General features: G+C 40.9%; 1 protein-coding gene across 2 annotated transcripts in view; it reads right to left on the bottom strand.

Annotated features, from left to right (window-relative positions):
- Positions 1 to 18,272, bottom strand: part of bsnb (bassoon (presynaptic cytomatrix protein) b) — a 56,521-nt gene extending 38,249 nt beyond the window's left edge. For both annotated transcript variants that reach the window (XM_020101487.2, XM_069536686.1), the window contains exons 1-2: positions 17,957 to 18,272; positions 12,281 to 12,665 (exon numbers count right to left, since the gene is read on the bottom strand). In XM_020101487.2, the coding sequence (XP_019957046.2) occupies positions 12,281 to 12,665; positions 17,957 to 18,135 (564 nt within the window). In that variant the 5' untranslated portion in view covers positions 18,136 to 18,272. The remainder of the gene's footprint in view (positions 1 to 12,280; positions 12,666 to 17,956) is intronic.

The raw sequence follows: 18,272 nt of genomic DNA, 5'->3' as shown, positions 1-18,272 counted from the left end.
TAAACATAATTTAGCTGCAAACAAACATGTAGAAAGTGTAACAGATGGGGAGAACTTGAGATTTCTCAGATAAAAAGTGGCCGCCCATGGTTTTGTAATCTTCCCTCACATCTTCTGTGTGTGCCCATTTTTGTTCACTCTTACTCTCCCTCTCATTACACAACATGCTCCCTTCCTCATAAAATCCTCCCACCATTCTCCTCTTGATTCTCCTGCCGCTATCATTTCCTTTATGCTTTTTTGCTTCTCCTTTGTTCTCCATTTTCTGATCTACATTGTCAGATAGGAAGGCTGCAAGTAAGAAGGAGGCCCTGGTGACAGCACATGGCTATATGTGGCCACATGTTCCTTATATTATCTGGAGAAAACATTGCAATCGAAACATTTTATACAAACTAGCATAGCTGCTGCCCTTTCACAGTAAAGCTGCTGGACCTGAGTCAACACTGTGCTGTGACTTTTATAATCAAACAACTGTTTAAACAGAAACTTAACCCAATCTGTGGCTTGATAATCAGACTATAGAGTCACTTTGTTACACTTCATTATTTATCAGTAATTATTTGCCATTTGAACCGCTCAGAAAATTCATCAGTGGGTGATGATGCAGAGGTCAAGCACCCGGCTAATTTCTCCGGCCTCCAGAGGTGGAAGTCCTTGATGAAGTGGTGAGAAAAAGGACTTGAACTGAACCGTATTTCCAGCAGGTCTGGCGTTGAGCTCACTGGCATTTGCGTCCTCTTGAGCAATCATCATGCACAACAGAGACTTCCTCTTGCCAAGACAGCTGACTTCCTGTGCTATGTTATTGGATGGTTGCTTATGTTGTTCAAGAGTAAATTCACACTTCCTTAATATCTCAATCGTTCTTGTCCGGTTGAATGGACAATAAACATTTATATAATGCTTTTTCCAGTCGTCATGACTGCTTTACAGTACCGGTTTTGCCATTCACCCATTCAAACACATCCATACAACAGTTTCTCTACATACATTATACACTACCGGCACAGCCATCAGAGGGCAATTTGGTTTTCAGTATCCCAGTAGACCAAGTACACTTCGGCACACATAATGGGATTGAACAGCAGAACTTCTGGTTAATGGACGACCCACTATACCTTCTAAGCCACAGCCACAGCAATCTGACATCATTACAGACCAGACCTAAGCATATCCTCAGTGGAGGTGTATGTGTTTAAATTTCTAAGGTGACATTTTTTATTTTTCAACCACAAGGATGGTGGAACAGTGTCTTTCAGCCTTTTTAACAGAGCCTGATCCATGCATTTTTGGGGCGACACTGATACTGATAGCGAACCATCCTCAAAAACCAAATTCATGTCATTGAGGCTTGGTATTTTAAAGTTTAACCATACACTTTGATATGAATAACTTTAAATAAAAAGAAAAAAACAAATACAACAAAATGTGTAGAAGTTGAGTAGAAAAATACATATTTCTTGAAGTGTCAAATCTATCAAAGATTTCTGCATTATTTTGAAAAACAAAACAAAAACACTTCTGAAAAATATCAATGCCAATATCTCTGTGAAAGGCTCATATCTGCCAACTGCTAAATTGGTCATGCTCTATTACTTAAATAAAGGTATTACAATGTGTTTGATCTCTTGTGCATGTGTCCTAATGTGAAATGTTCAGGAACGACTCCACCTGCCTGACAGTGGGTCAGTCATTCAGTAAGTCAGTGGTGACAGCGCAGGCTCAGCAGCATCTTAACCCAGTGCCTGGCCCCCTGCCAGCATAGGGAGTGATGACTTCATGATTCTCACTGTCAATCAGGGGAAACTGAGACGCCGAGAGCAGAGGTGAACCCTGGGAACAGTCTGAATAACGTGGACAGTGAAATAAGCCAACACTCATGCGACTCAGCACCAGAACATTGCTTATCCAATCAGAGACTCATAAGTAGGAACTCCTCTTTCAATCATTGTTATTGTCCTTGATATTTTTTTCCTTCCAAATTACAGTTAGGATAATCATATCAAGCCCTCTGGGGAAAAGAAATAAGCAGAAAAACAAAGAAAGCAGCTGCAGGGAGGGCAAGCAGCTATTTATCAATTCCATCATGTTTCTGCTTTCCTCCGCCTCATCTCTCCATCTCATTCCTCTCTGCTTCCCCCTTGTTATGAGGCAATCATGTGGTTCTCTATGAAATCTGATCTGTATCAGCAAAAAACAAGTGCACTGCACATTCTCTGTCCTCATTCTCCATCGGTTCTCCATTGCAACCCTTCATCTTGTTCTTCTTCATATGATCTTTACTTCTGCTTCTTATCTGCATCTCTCACATAACATCTCTTCTCAAACCCCCTCTCCATCTCCTCTACATCTCATTGATCCTCCTGCCTTTGCTTTGGATGAGGATCTAATTACTGCTTCACGCTTATATATATATACATGCATACATATACTGCATAAATATACTGTATATTTGTATATATATAAATATATATATATATATATAACTATATACACACACGTGTGTGTACATGTGTGTGAAAAACGGTATGATGCACATCAGTGGTCATGAGCTGGGACCAGATCCCACAGACATGTGAGAACTCAGCATTTGCCAACAGGATGCTCGAGCGCTGAGGATCCAAGAAGAACGACTCTGTGCCAAAAATAGATCCTTTTAGAAGCAAGAACCCACAGAGACTTGGATATGGATCAAATAATGAGAGCAAAGCATCCTTTCATACACATACATACATTTTGACTTATATGCTGATTTGAAACTAGATAAGATTATTTCTAATTATCAGTTAATGTGCTGATTGTTTCCCAGATTAATCCATTTATTTTTTGGGCAATCACAGCTTCCTAAAGTGGTCTCCAAATGTCTTATTATTTGTTTGTTTTAGTTTTTTTTGCTCACACCATCACATTCTGTTTGAGCAGGCTTTGGCATTCAACCATGAGGGTACAATAAGACGATAGCAGATGGGCTACAAGATCAATCAACTACTAATCAACTCTAAAATAGTATAATAAGTATAATAATAACCTTGAGTCCTGCAAACAAAGAATATTTCCACTTCAGATAATTTAGTGTAGAAAAGGTATGAATTAGAATGTGCAGTACTTTACATGTTACAGTGAGCTCGAATACCAACCCTGTTTTTTTCTATTTTGGTTGTGCGAAAAATCATAAGTAAAATGTTTGTACAAATTATGCCCCTCTCTAAACTCATGATCCCAATTTTAAAGCGTAAATGGAAAAAAATGACAGCTAAGGAGACACACACACACACACACACACACACACACAGAGACACACACACACACACACAGACTCACACACGATGGAAGATGGAAGATGTAACATCACACAGGTGCACAAAGTATTCCTCTGTTTCTCTTGCAGTGTGCACTTTTTGACAGGTGTGAGACATCATGCGGTCCATCATTCCCAGGAAAGCTGGGTGAGGAACACGCTCAGAGACACAGAGACAAACTTCAGCCGAACACGAGAGCAGCCTAAGAGAGAAGCTCTGTCTCGGAGATCACAGTGCAGTATCATCATGCAGTACGCACAGCGGCTGAGTACTGCAGTTTGGGGATCAGGATGCTTGGAATGCAACGGTTTATCAATTTCTCCCCAATAGAGCCCAAGAGACATTGAAATTCCTCCCAGTACCTCTCTTTTTCTGTCAACTACTCTCTCGCTCTGCCTCTCCTCAACTCAAACCCCAGCTCTACACAGCACTACATAATATAACACATCTGTTTGACTCCAGAATGTTGCCAAGCATGGAAGCACAGAGGTTCATCAGAACCAAGTAAGACAAACAGAGTGGTTTTGGGGAAGATTATTTGGAAGATTCACGCTGCTTTTTGAATGTCTCTCACCAGGTGTGCTGCTGCAGTGTGAGGCACAGCAGGGAGTCGTGGTGTCACTAAAGATGCTGGAAATTAGTAGAGGGGTACTGCACAAAGATGAAACGTGCTGTTGTTCTAAGCTGTGTCTCAATTCAATTCACAGCTACCCGACTAGGCTGTCCCATTTTCAAGGAGCCTTCAAAATGGGACAGCCTAACATATGCGTCCTTTCATTCCTGAGAAACAAAGGCTCCAATGGATGGATCCTTCCCTGCCCAACCTATCCCAGGAATCATTGCACTCTGCTGACAAACCGTTATGGTAATTGGGCCAGCAAGTGACAAGACATCCAATGCTAAAGTTTCACGCATCACTTCAACCGAACAGCTTAAAAAACGTTTTAAAAAAAACATGGGTTATCTCGTCATGTCCAACTTTAGTTCTGTTGCTAGGCAAAAGCAGTAAGGGCGAGAAGAGCAGGTGACGCCAATCACGGAGAGCCTCTGTAGACGAGACTGTCTTGTTCCTGTTCAGCCTCCGGGTCCAACAGGAAGGTGATGGACCAACAACATATTTTCAAATGTGAGAAATAGTAGCCAGTGAAAAGCAGCCAGCAGATATTATATATCGTCATTTCTGGTGAGTGCATGGTGGCCTTGTTTGATTTGGTACAACCCTACTCTGTCTGAAATTATGTACAACAGTAGTCAGTATACTGACTTCTGCAGTTTGAGACAATGCCAGAGCATAATAATGATGCTGACAAACAATGTGAGCTATATGCAGTTAGGTTAACTTGACAAAATAAATGTCAAATCACCATATTGTTGCAGTGTGAGCTTTTAATGTGTGTGTTGCAGAAGCTAAGTTAGATAAATGGAGTAAGGATGAGCATGTGGGCCTAAAGTTTGACACAGACAAAATGTGATGATTCTTACTATTCTTTTCAGGAGAGAACAAGCCTCTATGGTGAGCTGAGACTTTAAATGCTGTGATTTATGGAGCAATAATTAAACCTGTGTCCCAGATTCAGTTTCTGGCAGTCCTCGCTGCAAAATATTTTGGTATATGCAAAATTCAGCCGTAGTGTCTCAGCTGAATTTCTAACCCAGTTCAGACTGTTGTCCTTAAAGTCCCTGTGTGTGAATACAGTTTAGTGCACTGTGTAAAACACTGTCAGCCACACAGTGGTATCTTTCATACCAAGTCAGATCATCTCCAAATCATTAGGTGTCATATAAGAAGACTTCAGGTATTGACAAGACTGTGTGTGCATGTGTACACTTGTATGTCATACTAACAGGCGATCACAATGACGTAACTATCATTTACAATATTTACAATTTTGTATCTTACAAGTTTTTACGTCTTCAGTGGAACAGGCTCAGTTGTGAACTCACCAAATGTTGTTGATGCAAAGCCAAGGTTGAAACTATGGCTGACTTTGTCCTTACGGAAAATTAAGCTGCCTTTTCTCTCTCAGTAAAACTCCAGCACTTCGTCTCATAAACAAAATGAGGATGTGTTTTTAATTTATTCATTTTCTTCACAATTTCCCAGTACCCACTAGACAAGACACACACCTCAGCCTCCAGAGAGTAAATCCAATTCTAAAAATATCCAGAAACAAAAGTTGAGAAGAAAAGTAAGAAAGAATGACGACAGTTTTACTGAGATTTCCCCCAATTTCCCACCTCAAGGGGTCTGAACTAGAATGTGAAATATGAAAGAAAACTTTGTTCAAAATGATGAGCTCACATCCTGACCAACTACTTAAAGTTTTCTAAGAGCATGAATGTTGGATGGACATCAACATCATTCTCTGCTCGTGTGTATCTTCACATGAAGCACGTGACGCTGAAGCCAGTATAGAGAGGGATCCATAAAACTACCCACTGTCACTGTCACTTCACAGGATCTGAATGTCACTAAATCTCTTGAGCCAAATAATGCAAAGTTAGACGGGGATTAGAGATGTGTGATCCTAAATATGTGAATTAATTTGAGAGGATTAGGAAGTAGGCTCTGGCTTCCCTTGAGGTATAATGGACTTATCCCTCACTAATATGGCTGCAACAGTTTGGTGTATATTTTATTAATTTTTATTTAGCCATTATTTATCCTTCAGAAAAGAAAAATCAGACATTGACCTGGAAAGTTTGACAAAATATGAATACAGGAAGAAATCAAGGATCTCTCAGTGTCATGAAACCTCTGTTTCACATGTTCAAACAATATCAATAGTTGAGCCTGCCTACATTCACAACCTACAAAGCTGCCTTCAAGTGCACTTTGACAAAGTGACAGAACATTTTCACAACTGACACAGTGGACAGCTTGTTCTCCCTGGTTATTGTTATTGAGGCATCTTGAGAAAATCAATTTTGGGCCTTGGGATTAGACAACAGTAAAGCCCCAATATGGAGGGTGGTCTCCATTATAACTGTGTATTCCACAGCTGTACATGTGCAGTTTCTACACGAGGAGAGGGCTGATACATTATTCGACTGACTGAACATCAGAGTGACTCATTCCAGCTACTAGTCACAGAAGAAAATACCAGTAGGTGGAAAAGTATTTCTGGGAGTTACACTCAAAGCTCTACATTTACCCTTGAAGGGAGAACAAATTGACCAAAATGCATCAGCTTTAGTTTTCTATTCATTTATATGCAGATAGCTGTTTAAGCTAAAATGTCATCTGGAGTTAAAACACCAACAAAAAGTATCACTGTTTGTGTCTCGTGTGGAGAAACATTCAACTTGTGTCGTCTTGGCTCAGATATCTGCTGTCTACACCCGATGCAATGTAGTTTTTTCCCCATTTTATTTTGAAATGACGTCCCTTATGTGTCTGTGAGATGATTCAATTATCAGAAGTGGCAACTTTCAGTTTACATGTTTTCATGTGATCAATTTCTAATACAACTATAAATAAAAGTATCCACCAGATGAAATAATATTTTTTGAACATTTCTAAATGTAAAGTGAGGCATTCTGGAGGCAAAAATAGATATCGCTGTTTTTGGTTTGTTCGCACTTGTCAACTGTGGCCACCTACTTGATTTATTTTGGACGGGTAGGAGGAGATTTATAGAGCGCTTCTTCACAGTCTTTTGTGTGGGAGCCATCTGTTAAAAGTGTTCCTCAGTTTTCCTAAGCTTGTGAGATTGTTGGTTAAAGGTTATATAAAAGAGATTTTAAACACTGATATAGCAGCCAACAACTATTTTCTCTGAAGAGATCTAGTGGAGTAAATGGCGTCCTGAGCAGACGAGGTCACACTCTCTCTGTTTGTATCCGTGATCTGAGCTTCTCTGTTTTTTGGAGGCCAGGTGGACACGCTAATATCTGCCCCTTTTCTGCAGTGTGACGTCTTTCAGAGCACACACACTGTTTAAACACAACTATCAACGTTAACCAGAAACAACAGCTTATTGTTTATATCTATATAGTCTATAACACTATATAGTCTATGACACACATAGACTGCATTAAGATGGGTGATGTAACATTGTTTAGCTTAAGCATTTTGATCGCCTCCTGGTGGCTAGGTCATAAACCCCATCTCCTCGATGTTAGTGGATGGGATTTGATGCAGTAAAAACTTTGTAAATCATTGGTTGACGATTGGTTGGTTGCAAATTTCCCCATCTTATAGAGCAACTGTATCGGCATGGTCCTGCTATCGCGGCTACTGCTCAGACTCTGGCTCCACATCACATCCTCAGCGCAACATGGCAGTGTTCATATCTGAGATCATTTGACTTCATTCGAGTTTTAGAAACACACATTAACCAAACAAAGCATCTCACGCACAGGTTCAGACACTGACAGAAAAAACAACCTGTGAGTAAGACGTGACACATCCATTTAACAAGTAGCTAACATGACTATTGGTATTTTGCGCTCCTGTTCACATGGTTCATTGTGCTTCATGTGTTTAGCTTTCACTTTCACTTTCACTGGGCGTCCCGCATCTAGAGACTGTACAAATGATCTGTAGCCTGCGTGGCCAATGTACAGTAAGTGTTTGTTTCAGTCGGATGTTCTGATACGAGAGTGACATCTAGAAGCAATGTACTAAATATCATCTACATAACCTTTAAAAGAAAAATAGTTCCAAAGAACTCATAAGCAATAAAACAATTTTACGACTTCCCCAAAGAAGATTTTAAACCCAGTGTGTTTTGGCTGATGCCATCATCATGAGAGAAGCACAACAAGCTGCGTGTATATTGCGGCGCTGAATCAATGCAGTGTTGCAGAGCGTCAGTATGAACACTCTGACTATCATGGTTAATTTATGATGATGCTTTTCTCTCTGCTCTTCTCTACTGTTCTGTCTCCCCCTGCAACCACACAGCTCCTGCTCCTTCTCCTCCCTTTCTTTCTCTCTCTTAGCTGTGGCTCCTCAGGACCGGGCCATCACTGCAGACAGAAGGAGGGTAGGATCTATAAATAGAAATTGGACCAATTATAAAGCAGATGTTCCAATGTATGATGGTGGGAGAACAGTGTCGGAGAGGGCATAGACGTGGCGGTGTCTGTGGTGCTTTCGATATCTCTCTGTACTCTCGCTCTCTGTTGTTTTAGTCTCCATCTTCCCCTCTGTCTCGTTTCTCTGACTCCGTCTGGCTTCCTCTTGTCATCGCAACATTTTTAAATCAAACACCTGCCATGATTATTGCCAGAGGAAATCAGAGGTCAGCATGTCAGTCGCTCCTTCGGTGCTGGTCAGACACCGAAAGTAAACAAGGATTTTTCCTCTCGCTGTGAACTCCTCCCACTGAGTTTTTTGGCTGTTTCGTCTGTTCCCTCTTCTCAACTAACATTTCATTTAAGTGGCTCTCACACACAAACAAGCGCGCACACAGAATACGTTACTCATGAGAGGAGATTTCACCGCACAGTGCACATATAAATCACGTGAGGATGTAGGACACCATAGTTAGATATCATAGTTTTTACAGTTCTTATGGTTACGAAACCGTGACGATATGTAACTGCTCACACGTATGATTGCCTAAAACTCTATTCTTAACCTGCATCTCGGAATAAACCTCGTCTTGTCAGCTTGATTGACAGCCCTGTAACAGACTGTGGCATTCAACACCCATTTGGGGCTCGCTGTTTACATCTCTCTAAATTGTCCCATTACCAGGTTGTTTGACACAGGTCTGTTTTATTATTCATCAAAAATGATCATCACTCAAACAATCCCACATGAACAGAAGTTAAGTCTTACTGAGAAAAACTGATGATACCACACTAGTGCACTGCCTGTTCTTCGGATGTCGAATTTTCCAACCTCCTACTTGAAGAAGTGCAATGGAACGCCCCTCAAAGTTCTGACATGTGAACTCAGGGGAATTTTATCTACCCCAACTTCAGGGAGAAGCAGTTTTCTGAAGTCACACCACTGAAACTGTAAAAGTGACCAGTGGTAATGAGCCGCAGCAAGTAAAGACCGACTGCAGTCCACAGAACCCTGAAGCCACCGCTGCTGCACAAAGAGCTGTTCACTTGTTTATTCAAAGTGAACAGCTCAGTACGCAGAACCTCTAATGGCAGAATAAGTTGCCGTCACCATTGTTGCAGATATGCCTGTTAGTGTGATCAATAACATCAATTACGTTGATGAATCCCAACCGTCGCTGCTATGGAACCTGTTTATTCAAATTTTATAAATATTCAATGTATCACTTGTCCAAATCCCACCAAATTCAACACTGCACTTCCTTTGGCCTTAACAGTACAAATACCAAATGTGAAGCCAATAAGATGAACTGTTCTCAAGATATGTGAGCCTCATACAGAGATTTCTGGAATAAGAAGATTAATACAAATATGGAATCGCTCCTGGTTATACACACTTTCATCAGCACTGATTTGTTTCTGTAATTTGTGGGGAAATAGGTTATGGCTCATATTATCCCTGTAATCTGGATCAGATCAATCAGTGTGTGTAAAGTAATTGTAAACAGAGAGGAATACTGGAACTGCAATAAGTCAGAGACTGTCCCTATGAGAAAAAACAACAACTAGCACAATTACAACAATCACAAAAGTCTGTGTCCACTTTAATATAACATATTCAAAATATCTTTTTTGTAATTTGATGAAAATCTTAGATTTAGATTTAAACTTGTATATCTACTAAAATCACAAGGCCGGTTTCTATTTAGGAGAAACGTTCCATCTTAACTGTCTTGCCACAGCTGTCTGTCTTTCCTGCAGCGTCCTCCCCATCACTGTAATCGTAATCCAGTCATCATCGGCGTTATCATCACCTTGATCTGCAACAGCGTGGTCATCATCAATTTCAGAAGGAGTGATAAGACTGCGTTAGATACGCTGCAGTGAGGCAGAAGGCCCAATCCATGCTAAGTAGGTTAGGGGGGTAAATCTTCAGGTCTCCAGAGGCTGAGCATTTTTCCCTCCGTGTCTCCGTCTCTCTCTCCCTGTCAACATCTGACAAGCTCACCAAGGCTGAGCTGAAATATACTCACAACATCCACCTCCACTCTTCTTTTTACTGCCAAGCTCTCCTTCGCTCGCTGCCATCATCTGTTCTTTATTCTGTTTTCACACTTTTCTTTCTTGTCCTTCCATTTCCTAAAGCTTCCTCTTTCCAACTTTAGGGTGTGTCTCTCCTGCATTCATGGACACAGGTGCACAAGGTTACGCACACTCATTAGTCTACACCTTTGCATCTAGGTAAGAAACCAAACATGTACCCCTACATACTTGTGTCTGCAGCCTGCAGTTACTCTGATAACCTGTAGGTCAGCTGGCATACCATCTTGGTTGCACTTTGCAACATGACTCACTGGAATTGATGTGAAACTTTGTGACGGATGACACAGCCACACTTGACTCACAGTAACAGTGAAGCATAGCCTAATTCAAATTAGGCATGTGATTTTATTTTAGGATGAATAGCAATAGGCTTCATCAGCTACCTGTTAACAGTAATGAGTGTTTGGATTGTGAATGATGTGGAAATGTGTTGTGGTGTTATAAAAAGCTTTTGTTTGGGAGCAGCCTGGTCTGGATTTGGATGTAAGTTCCCGTAAGAGAGGAAAGAAAATAGGGTGACACCTCACTGTGCTGCTATAAAGGAACATATAGCACTAGCTCTAGATAAGGGCCTGAGATTCATAACAGCAAACAGGAAGTTACCAATAAATTAGCACAGAATAAGAGCGATAACCAGGTCTTCGGGGATAAAAGATCATTAAACACTTCCATCAGTCCGGTTGAACAACGGCGAAGTTCATGACTCTCGATGTGACTAATTCACATCCTGACTCATTTAATGCAGTTCAGCCTGAGAGCCAGTCACAGCCAACACAGAAATAATTAAAGTCATCACCAGCATTACTCAAAAATGTCAATGAGAAATAATTACCTCAGTGCAAATTAAACCGAAATGTAGCACCTGAATCACCCTCTTTGATTAAATGTTTTAAATGCACACTCACTGTAAGAGTCTCTGAATTCCTCTTAACATATTTCATGTAACCTCTGCAGAAGTTAAGTTCTGTATTCACTAATATATCAAATGTTTAACAATACCACTTCCCTCACCTTCCATGGATGCTATGGGTAGAGCTGTGACACAGCTGGAAGGGAAGCAAATGCATATCTTGAAAATTAAAAGGCTGTCACAATCAACATGAGTCTGTGTGAAGTACCAGACATGACTCATATATGTTTATGTATAGAACTGAACACTGGGGAAATAAGTGTGACACCAAACAAAGCCTGAAGGCACAAAGATGCCTGTTCCTGTTTGTCAGTCTGATCGACATCACAGGGACTTTGACAGACATCCTGGATGTCTACAGACAGCTATGTAAATTATTTACATTTTATTATTATTATTTCATTTTGAAAAAAACATGCTAGATCACACTAGGAACACCCTATCACTTCTATTCTCTTCAGCCTTTGGCCACTTTGTAAAAACATATGCCTGAGTTCATTCTGAGCCCGTTTGTGCAGTCGATTGCACAACAGATTTTCTTCACAGTGTTTCAGATGTTTTTGTTTTCCATCTGAATGCATCATGGCAGATGGTAACTATTCATAACTCAGAGATACTTCAGACTGGAGAAAAATAAAAAGTAAAACCACCAACCATAACTCAGAACAGAGACTTAAAAGAGTTAACGTAATGGAACAAATGAGTCATTTTTGCACAAAGGTGAATTGTGTTACCAAGTACCTAAGCGCCTAATGTAACAGAACTTTGTTATTATAGAGAGTATCACAGAAAATGTCCATGTTGTGCTGCAGATAACCTCTTCTCTTTATTATTATCATTATTTATTGTTCTTAATTTTCTAGGAAGGCGGTCCTATGTCAAGGAATCTTCTGCTCCGTAACTAAATAAAGAGTTCCTTGGGAAGTTGAGCAGCACCACCTACCTCTGTGAGGTGAGGGTTGGGGTTGAAGCCACACTGGTTGCACACCATGGAACGGCACTGTGTGCAGGTGTTGATGTTGTCTTCCCCGGTGCCCATCAGGTCGGTTGTTTTGCAGACGGGGCACAGTTTGCTGCTGGGCATGGGCGCAATCTGAGGCACAGAGTAAGGAGAGGTGGGGACGCTGCCTCGGTCTGGGGACACAGAAGGGGACCTCCCAGTCCTGTTGCTGCCCACGTCCACCTGCAGGTTCCTCCGCGCCACATGACCCTGGCCCTGCTCTCCTTGATGTCCGGCATTCTGAGGGGTGTCATGGGAGGCTAACCTGTCCCCCGTCCCGTGACCACTCTGGACTCCTGCTTTAGGTACTGGGTCTGATGGCGGTGGTCTAACAGAGATGATAAAGACAACACACAAGAGGGTTAATACAAGACCTTGGTCCTGGGTAAGAGTTAATATATTGTATTGTAAATACAGTTAATTTGACTATGATTTAGTTTCATAACTTATCTCATCTTAAGCTTCACTTATTTCAAATTGTTTATGTGTTAATTGAATAGTTCACTGACAATTTAGATTTGTATATATTCTATAATTTCTAATTCTGTCATTTTTAAGCATTTAAGCACAGTATTCCACACTAAATTCCAAATGTGTGAGACAAAAAAACTATTTAAATCCTTCTTATTCCTATAGAAAACACAATTTTACAACATTTCCTCAGCCTACAGTGGTTGCATAAAGCACACAATGCAAACGTTCTACATTGATACAATCCCATCTATAAGTCAAGAGCTTGTCAGGTTTGGTGTTTTGAGAACTCGAAAGAACAAATGGCAACGTAGGTATAATGAAATTGAATAAAGCTACCCTGTGGCAGAAAAACCAAATACAAAAACTCCAAAAAGCAACAGACAACCACAGAGGAGAGAAAACTGGACAAAGACAGGAAATAAGGCAAGAGGTAGATGCACAAGGAAAGAGGCTACAAAGTAAAACAGGAGCTTATAAACTCAAAGTGCATAAAAAATAATTCCAAACAGAAGTAAATAAAAAGGCTAAAATCTATAAATACAAGCAACATCCAATTATACAAAAAGTCCATAAAGTCTATAATTCATTACAAGGTCCCAAATAGACAAATTAAAAGCCCCTCAAAAGTTCAGAATCATGACAACATAAAAAGCTCACTATATTCTATATATACTAAATTATATTACATAGAAATAACATCATTCATATTTGGTCAACATTAGTGAGGGAGCAGGCGAAAGGGTGTAGTGATTGAAGGAAGCAATTTATGTGGGACAGGCACAGAGCTTTGTTTGTTATTGAAGCAGCCTGGTTTATAGATCTTGTAACATTTTAGTGATGCAAATAAATATAAAATGTGGTTTATTCCTTTTTAAGTATATATTCTAAATGAGCTGCATTTAATGTTTTCTTACGTTTTTTTTTTTTCTAATACCAGTAAGTTAGTCTGGAGAAGCAGCAGTACTTCTTCTTGAGTGGTATATTTTGGAATCGTTCAGCTGTGAGATCCACACACCATTAAAAGATTTTATTGTTGTTCACGATGGGAAATATAAGACTCCTCAAACATTGGCCAACAGAGAGGCCTATGCTGAATATTTTATACAGCCTCTCTAAAGTTCTGTGAAGTGCTCCTTGTGGCTTGTTTTCCCTCTGAATCTGTTCTGTTCTGGCATCGGTTTTATGTGTTCAGAACAAAGATGGTGCATCAGACAACAGTACAGTCAACTTTTGGTTTTCTTGCTCATCCAGATGGCTTTCAGACATTAGCGTCAATAGTTAAAGAGGTGTGGTGGATTTCCACCATTATAAAAACTAAGACCTTGTAATAGCCAATCATCCTCAGCCCTGCATGCACACTGAGAGAAAGATGGAAACAAAGGAATTAAAACAGAGCATGTCATCAACTGTGAATCACTGCTGATGACTTGAGCTGCTGCACAACTCTAACCTCAGTCCACACAAGTTACTCCACTGGAGGTGAGCCCATCAGGAAAATCCTGTACTTTTCAAACCATCGCTTCAAACCAGATTCAACACAATCCTGACGCCGTGTTAGCCACTGCTCTCACTTTGTTTGAGGCTTAACTTGGACTTTTCAGGACAACAATAAAGCTACAGACATTGACAAAGTAGACAGACAACTTAAGTCTCAATCTATTCAGTATCCTCACAAGACAGAAAGTAGTTTCACATAACAATTATCATTTCAAATCAAAGGTAAGTTAAATAAAATATTAGCAGCCAAGTTAACACATTTCTCTCCTCCAGCAGTCCTGCACCCAGAAGATGCCTCAACTGAAAACATGAATTCTGAGTGGATTTATCAAAGTACCAGCTGGTATGAAGAACTACTTTTAGAGGCTTTGCTGATAAATTAGAAACAAACAATAAAGTTGAAGATGAAGTTAAAGCTATTCACATTTTCTGTGTGCTTAATTTTAGCCAGATATACAGCATATCATGTGAGTATCAGTATCCCTATAATGGAAATACTACATGTTTCTTATTGATTTATACCTCTGTCCATTGGAAATGAAACTGGGTAACTGAGGCCTCTGAGTGAAAATCTATCTGGTGCTGTCCATTGAGTAATATTCAAAGGTCAAAGGAGAAAATCTAGAAGATGCATCAGACTTACACATACTCAAATGTAAAATTATGGGCCAAATACATTTTATAGGCATCAGGTGGCGCAAATCTAAAAATTCCATACAATCCATTTTTCATAAAATGTTGACGAGAAGGTTGTTTTTGAAAAAGAAACACTTTTGACTTAAATTCCTCGACGTCAGGACAGATTTATATTTTCATGCTGTGGCCGCTGGACATCTATTTGGGAAACTCAAGCTTTGCTCCCTTTACCAGGGTTATAGTGGATGTTTGTGGATTTGATATATGTCATTTTTGTCAAAACTGGTGACAGATGCATCATTGTTAGATTTCAGAAATCCAGCAGAACCCTACTCTGTGCTGCAATCATGCAAAAGGAAAAGGAATCATACAGAGAACAAATGTGCAAAAGTGTTATAATTATGCTTTTCACAAGCTTTAGTGATTAATATATTTTAAACTGAAGAGCAGTTTCTGTGTTTGGACATCTGGACAACAATGCTTCACTGCCAGTTTCTCAGAAATAGACATTAATTCTCTGTGTCGCGCAGCTGTCATAGTGTCATAAACACTGAGAACAGCGTATGCTATATTTGTATGAGCTGTGATTTGGTTCATGTAGCCTACATACTGTACAAAGCTTTCATTGCTGAAGGTGAATAATTATGAAGCCCACTGTCTGTACATTTAGTCTAAAACCATGACTACATCCATTATTTTTCATTGGTTTTTAATGGACAGTACGTTTTGTTTGGGTTTCTCCTGGAGTTTTGATCTTTATTGATTTACATGACTTGACGTAACGTCAGTACCATGTGTTCCAGACACCGAAGGCAGCATCTCTATGAGCATTTGATAAAAAAAGATTTTGCCTGATTGAGCAAGTACTGGTAATCACAAACTAATTTGCTGAACAGAAAACAATAGGCCGACAACATTGTTGTGCTGCTGTCTTTTGGCTGCTCCCATGAGGTGGGGGGGTCACCCCAGCAGATCACCTTCCACTTGTTTGATTTGGCGTCAGTTGTTTATGCCAGACGCCCTTCCTGACACAACCTGGTGTTGTGGGGGTCAAACCGCCAACTGGGGAATAGCGGCCAACCTGCTGTACCACCTGAGCCACGGCCCCTCTTAATGAGCACACTGTTGTAAACATAGGAAATATCACAGGCTTGTTTTTTAAGGCGGTGTTTCTAAAAATGCTGCATGATTACAGTAAAGGAAGAATAGGGCGACTCCCTTAGCTTCAAAGTCTCCTATGGTCCTGGATTGCAATGAATAAAATATTAAATGATCAAACAATTTAGCTAAATGCATATTTTCACTTCTGCATAAGGTTCTATACATGTAGTGTATTATGCCACATTCATGGAAAAACTCATAAAACGCTGCAGCTCAGTTTAATTAAGATGAAAGTCTCCTATCTTCAGTCTCACACCCAGCCACCGTTTCATTTGTTCCTCACACTCTCAAAGGGTTTCTTTTTTCGTGAATGGGAAACGTCCAGACTGAACGTGCCATGATCTGAAGAATGACACTTCAATCAGCCTCATGATATACTCTCTTTCTCCCTGCCATCTCTCAACGGGTCTCTCTGCACATTCGGTTCTCACCGTCACTTTTATGAGGCACCTTAAGGTGGATATACCAGAGAGAAATCAAGATATAAAAGAATCATGAGGTTACACGGGAGCTACGACCCTTTAAACCTGCCCCACAGTGGAAATACAGAATAAAGAGCAAGTGCTTTTTCTCTCAAACAGAAACATAGACAGGGTTAAACATTATTAGAGGCAAGTGGTAGACTCTGCGTACACATAGCTCACTGCTATACCTTACAATCACTTACATAATCGAGCAATCTGTCTGCGGTGAAAGACACATGAAGGGATCTTTGGATCTATATGGATGACAGTTAAAAATGCACACAGCGAGAAAACTGTAAGCAGCTGCAGCAAATCCAAGATGCAGCTGTTGCCTCCGCATGTGCCTATTCAGGTCTACAACTGTTGAACTGTGTAATTAATGCAATATCAGATCTTGTTGGAGGGGTAATCCCTTTCACACACCCTCACAGAAAATACAGACCTACAGGCTACTATGCAGTTACACACATATTCTGAGCTGGTTTATGGGGGACGGGAGGCAAATCTTGTATCAGTCCACATTGTCTCATAGTACAAGCGAACAATGCATATATGTAAGTGCCATAATAATGTGTGTAGCATTGTTAAGGTGTCTGGGAGACATGCAACAGCACTCCTCCAGAAGAAATGAGCCTTTTCTGTGCAGCTGACTATAGTGAAAAACAATTTCCATGTTGATATGAACTGAGATCTGATAAATGAGACACATATTGCGTTACGGTCCTGTGTTCACAATGACGTCTGATGGCAGCCCTGTCACCCTATACACCGCTGTCATCAGTCTATACAGACGTCTGCTCAGAGCTGGTTTCTCACAATGACTCTGTGTATTTACTGGTATTCACGTCGAGGCATGTTCAGGGAGTCGTTCCTGCGATGGAAGCGACTGGATCTCTCCGCCTCAGATCCAGTGCATCTGCATGCATTTCTAATTTATTTATCCCCTGCAGCTATAAGGGACGTTTGTATCTATAAGATCGATTTCAAATGATTACTATCAACTTGATCTTTTACGATACTAAGCTACGGATGCGTGAAAACAGGCGTAGAAATCCCCATTGAATCGTGTGGATATATACATGCAGAAACACAGTATATTTAACTGTTGCTTGAATCTACATCAAAAGCTTTACGTTTTTTTTTTACTTTGACCAACTCACTAACAGGGCGGTGCTGCCGGTGACAGAGGAGAACGAGTCTGAAAAAGGGGGCTGGGGGTGAATTGTGTTGACAAGGATATAGAAATAAATAATTAAGCACCCATTCAGGTCTACCTCCACGCACTCGGCTGATCCTATATCTACGCTGCACAGATGTACGGAAGCCCCCTACACGCCGTGTGTCCGCCCTGATTTCCGCCCCGCAGCCTCCTAGCTATCGCGGCTACCTGTTAATCCCCGGCCCGGGTCCAGCCCCGCTTCCTCCGGCGGGCGCTCCATTGCTGGGCTTGATGAGCTGTCCAGAGTCCGCTGGTGCTGAAATGGAAGCCGGAGCCCCTGCCGCGGGGACGGCGGGGCCGGCCTGTCCCGCCTGTCCCTCCCCTTCCATGCTGGCCTCGTTCCCCATCGCCTCGGGAGCGGTGTCGACGCGGAGAGACGGTGTCGAAGGTGCTGCTACAGCTGTGGTGGAAACTCGGATGGAACTCAGCGCTGCTCCTCTTCCGCCATCATCACCTACAATTCAGCATCCTGCACGGAGCACGC

The sequence above is a fragment of the Paralichthys olivaceus genome, chromosome 2 (genome assembly GCF_024713975.1).
Source record: "Paralichthys olivaceus isolate ysfri-2021 chromosome 2, ASM2471397v2, whole genome shotgun sequence".
Taxonomy (NCBI): Eukaryota; Metazoa; Chordata; class Actinopteri; order Pleuronectiformes; family Paralichthyidae; genus Paralichthys; species Paralichthys olivaceus.
Note: the sequence above shows the minus strand (reverse complement) of the source record. Positions and strands in the feature narration are given on the sequence as shown.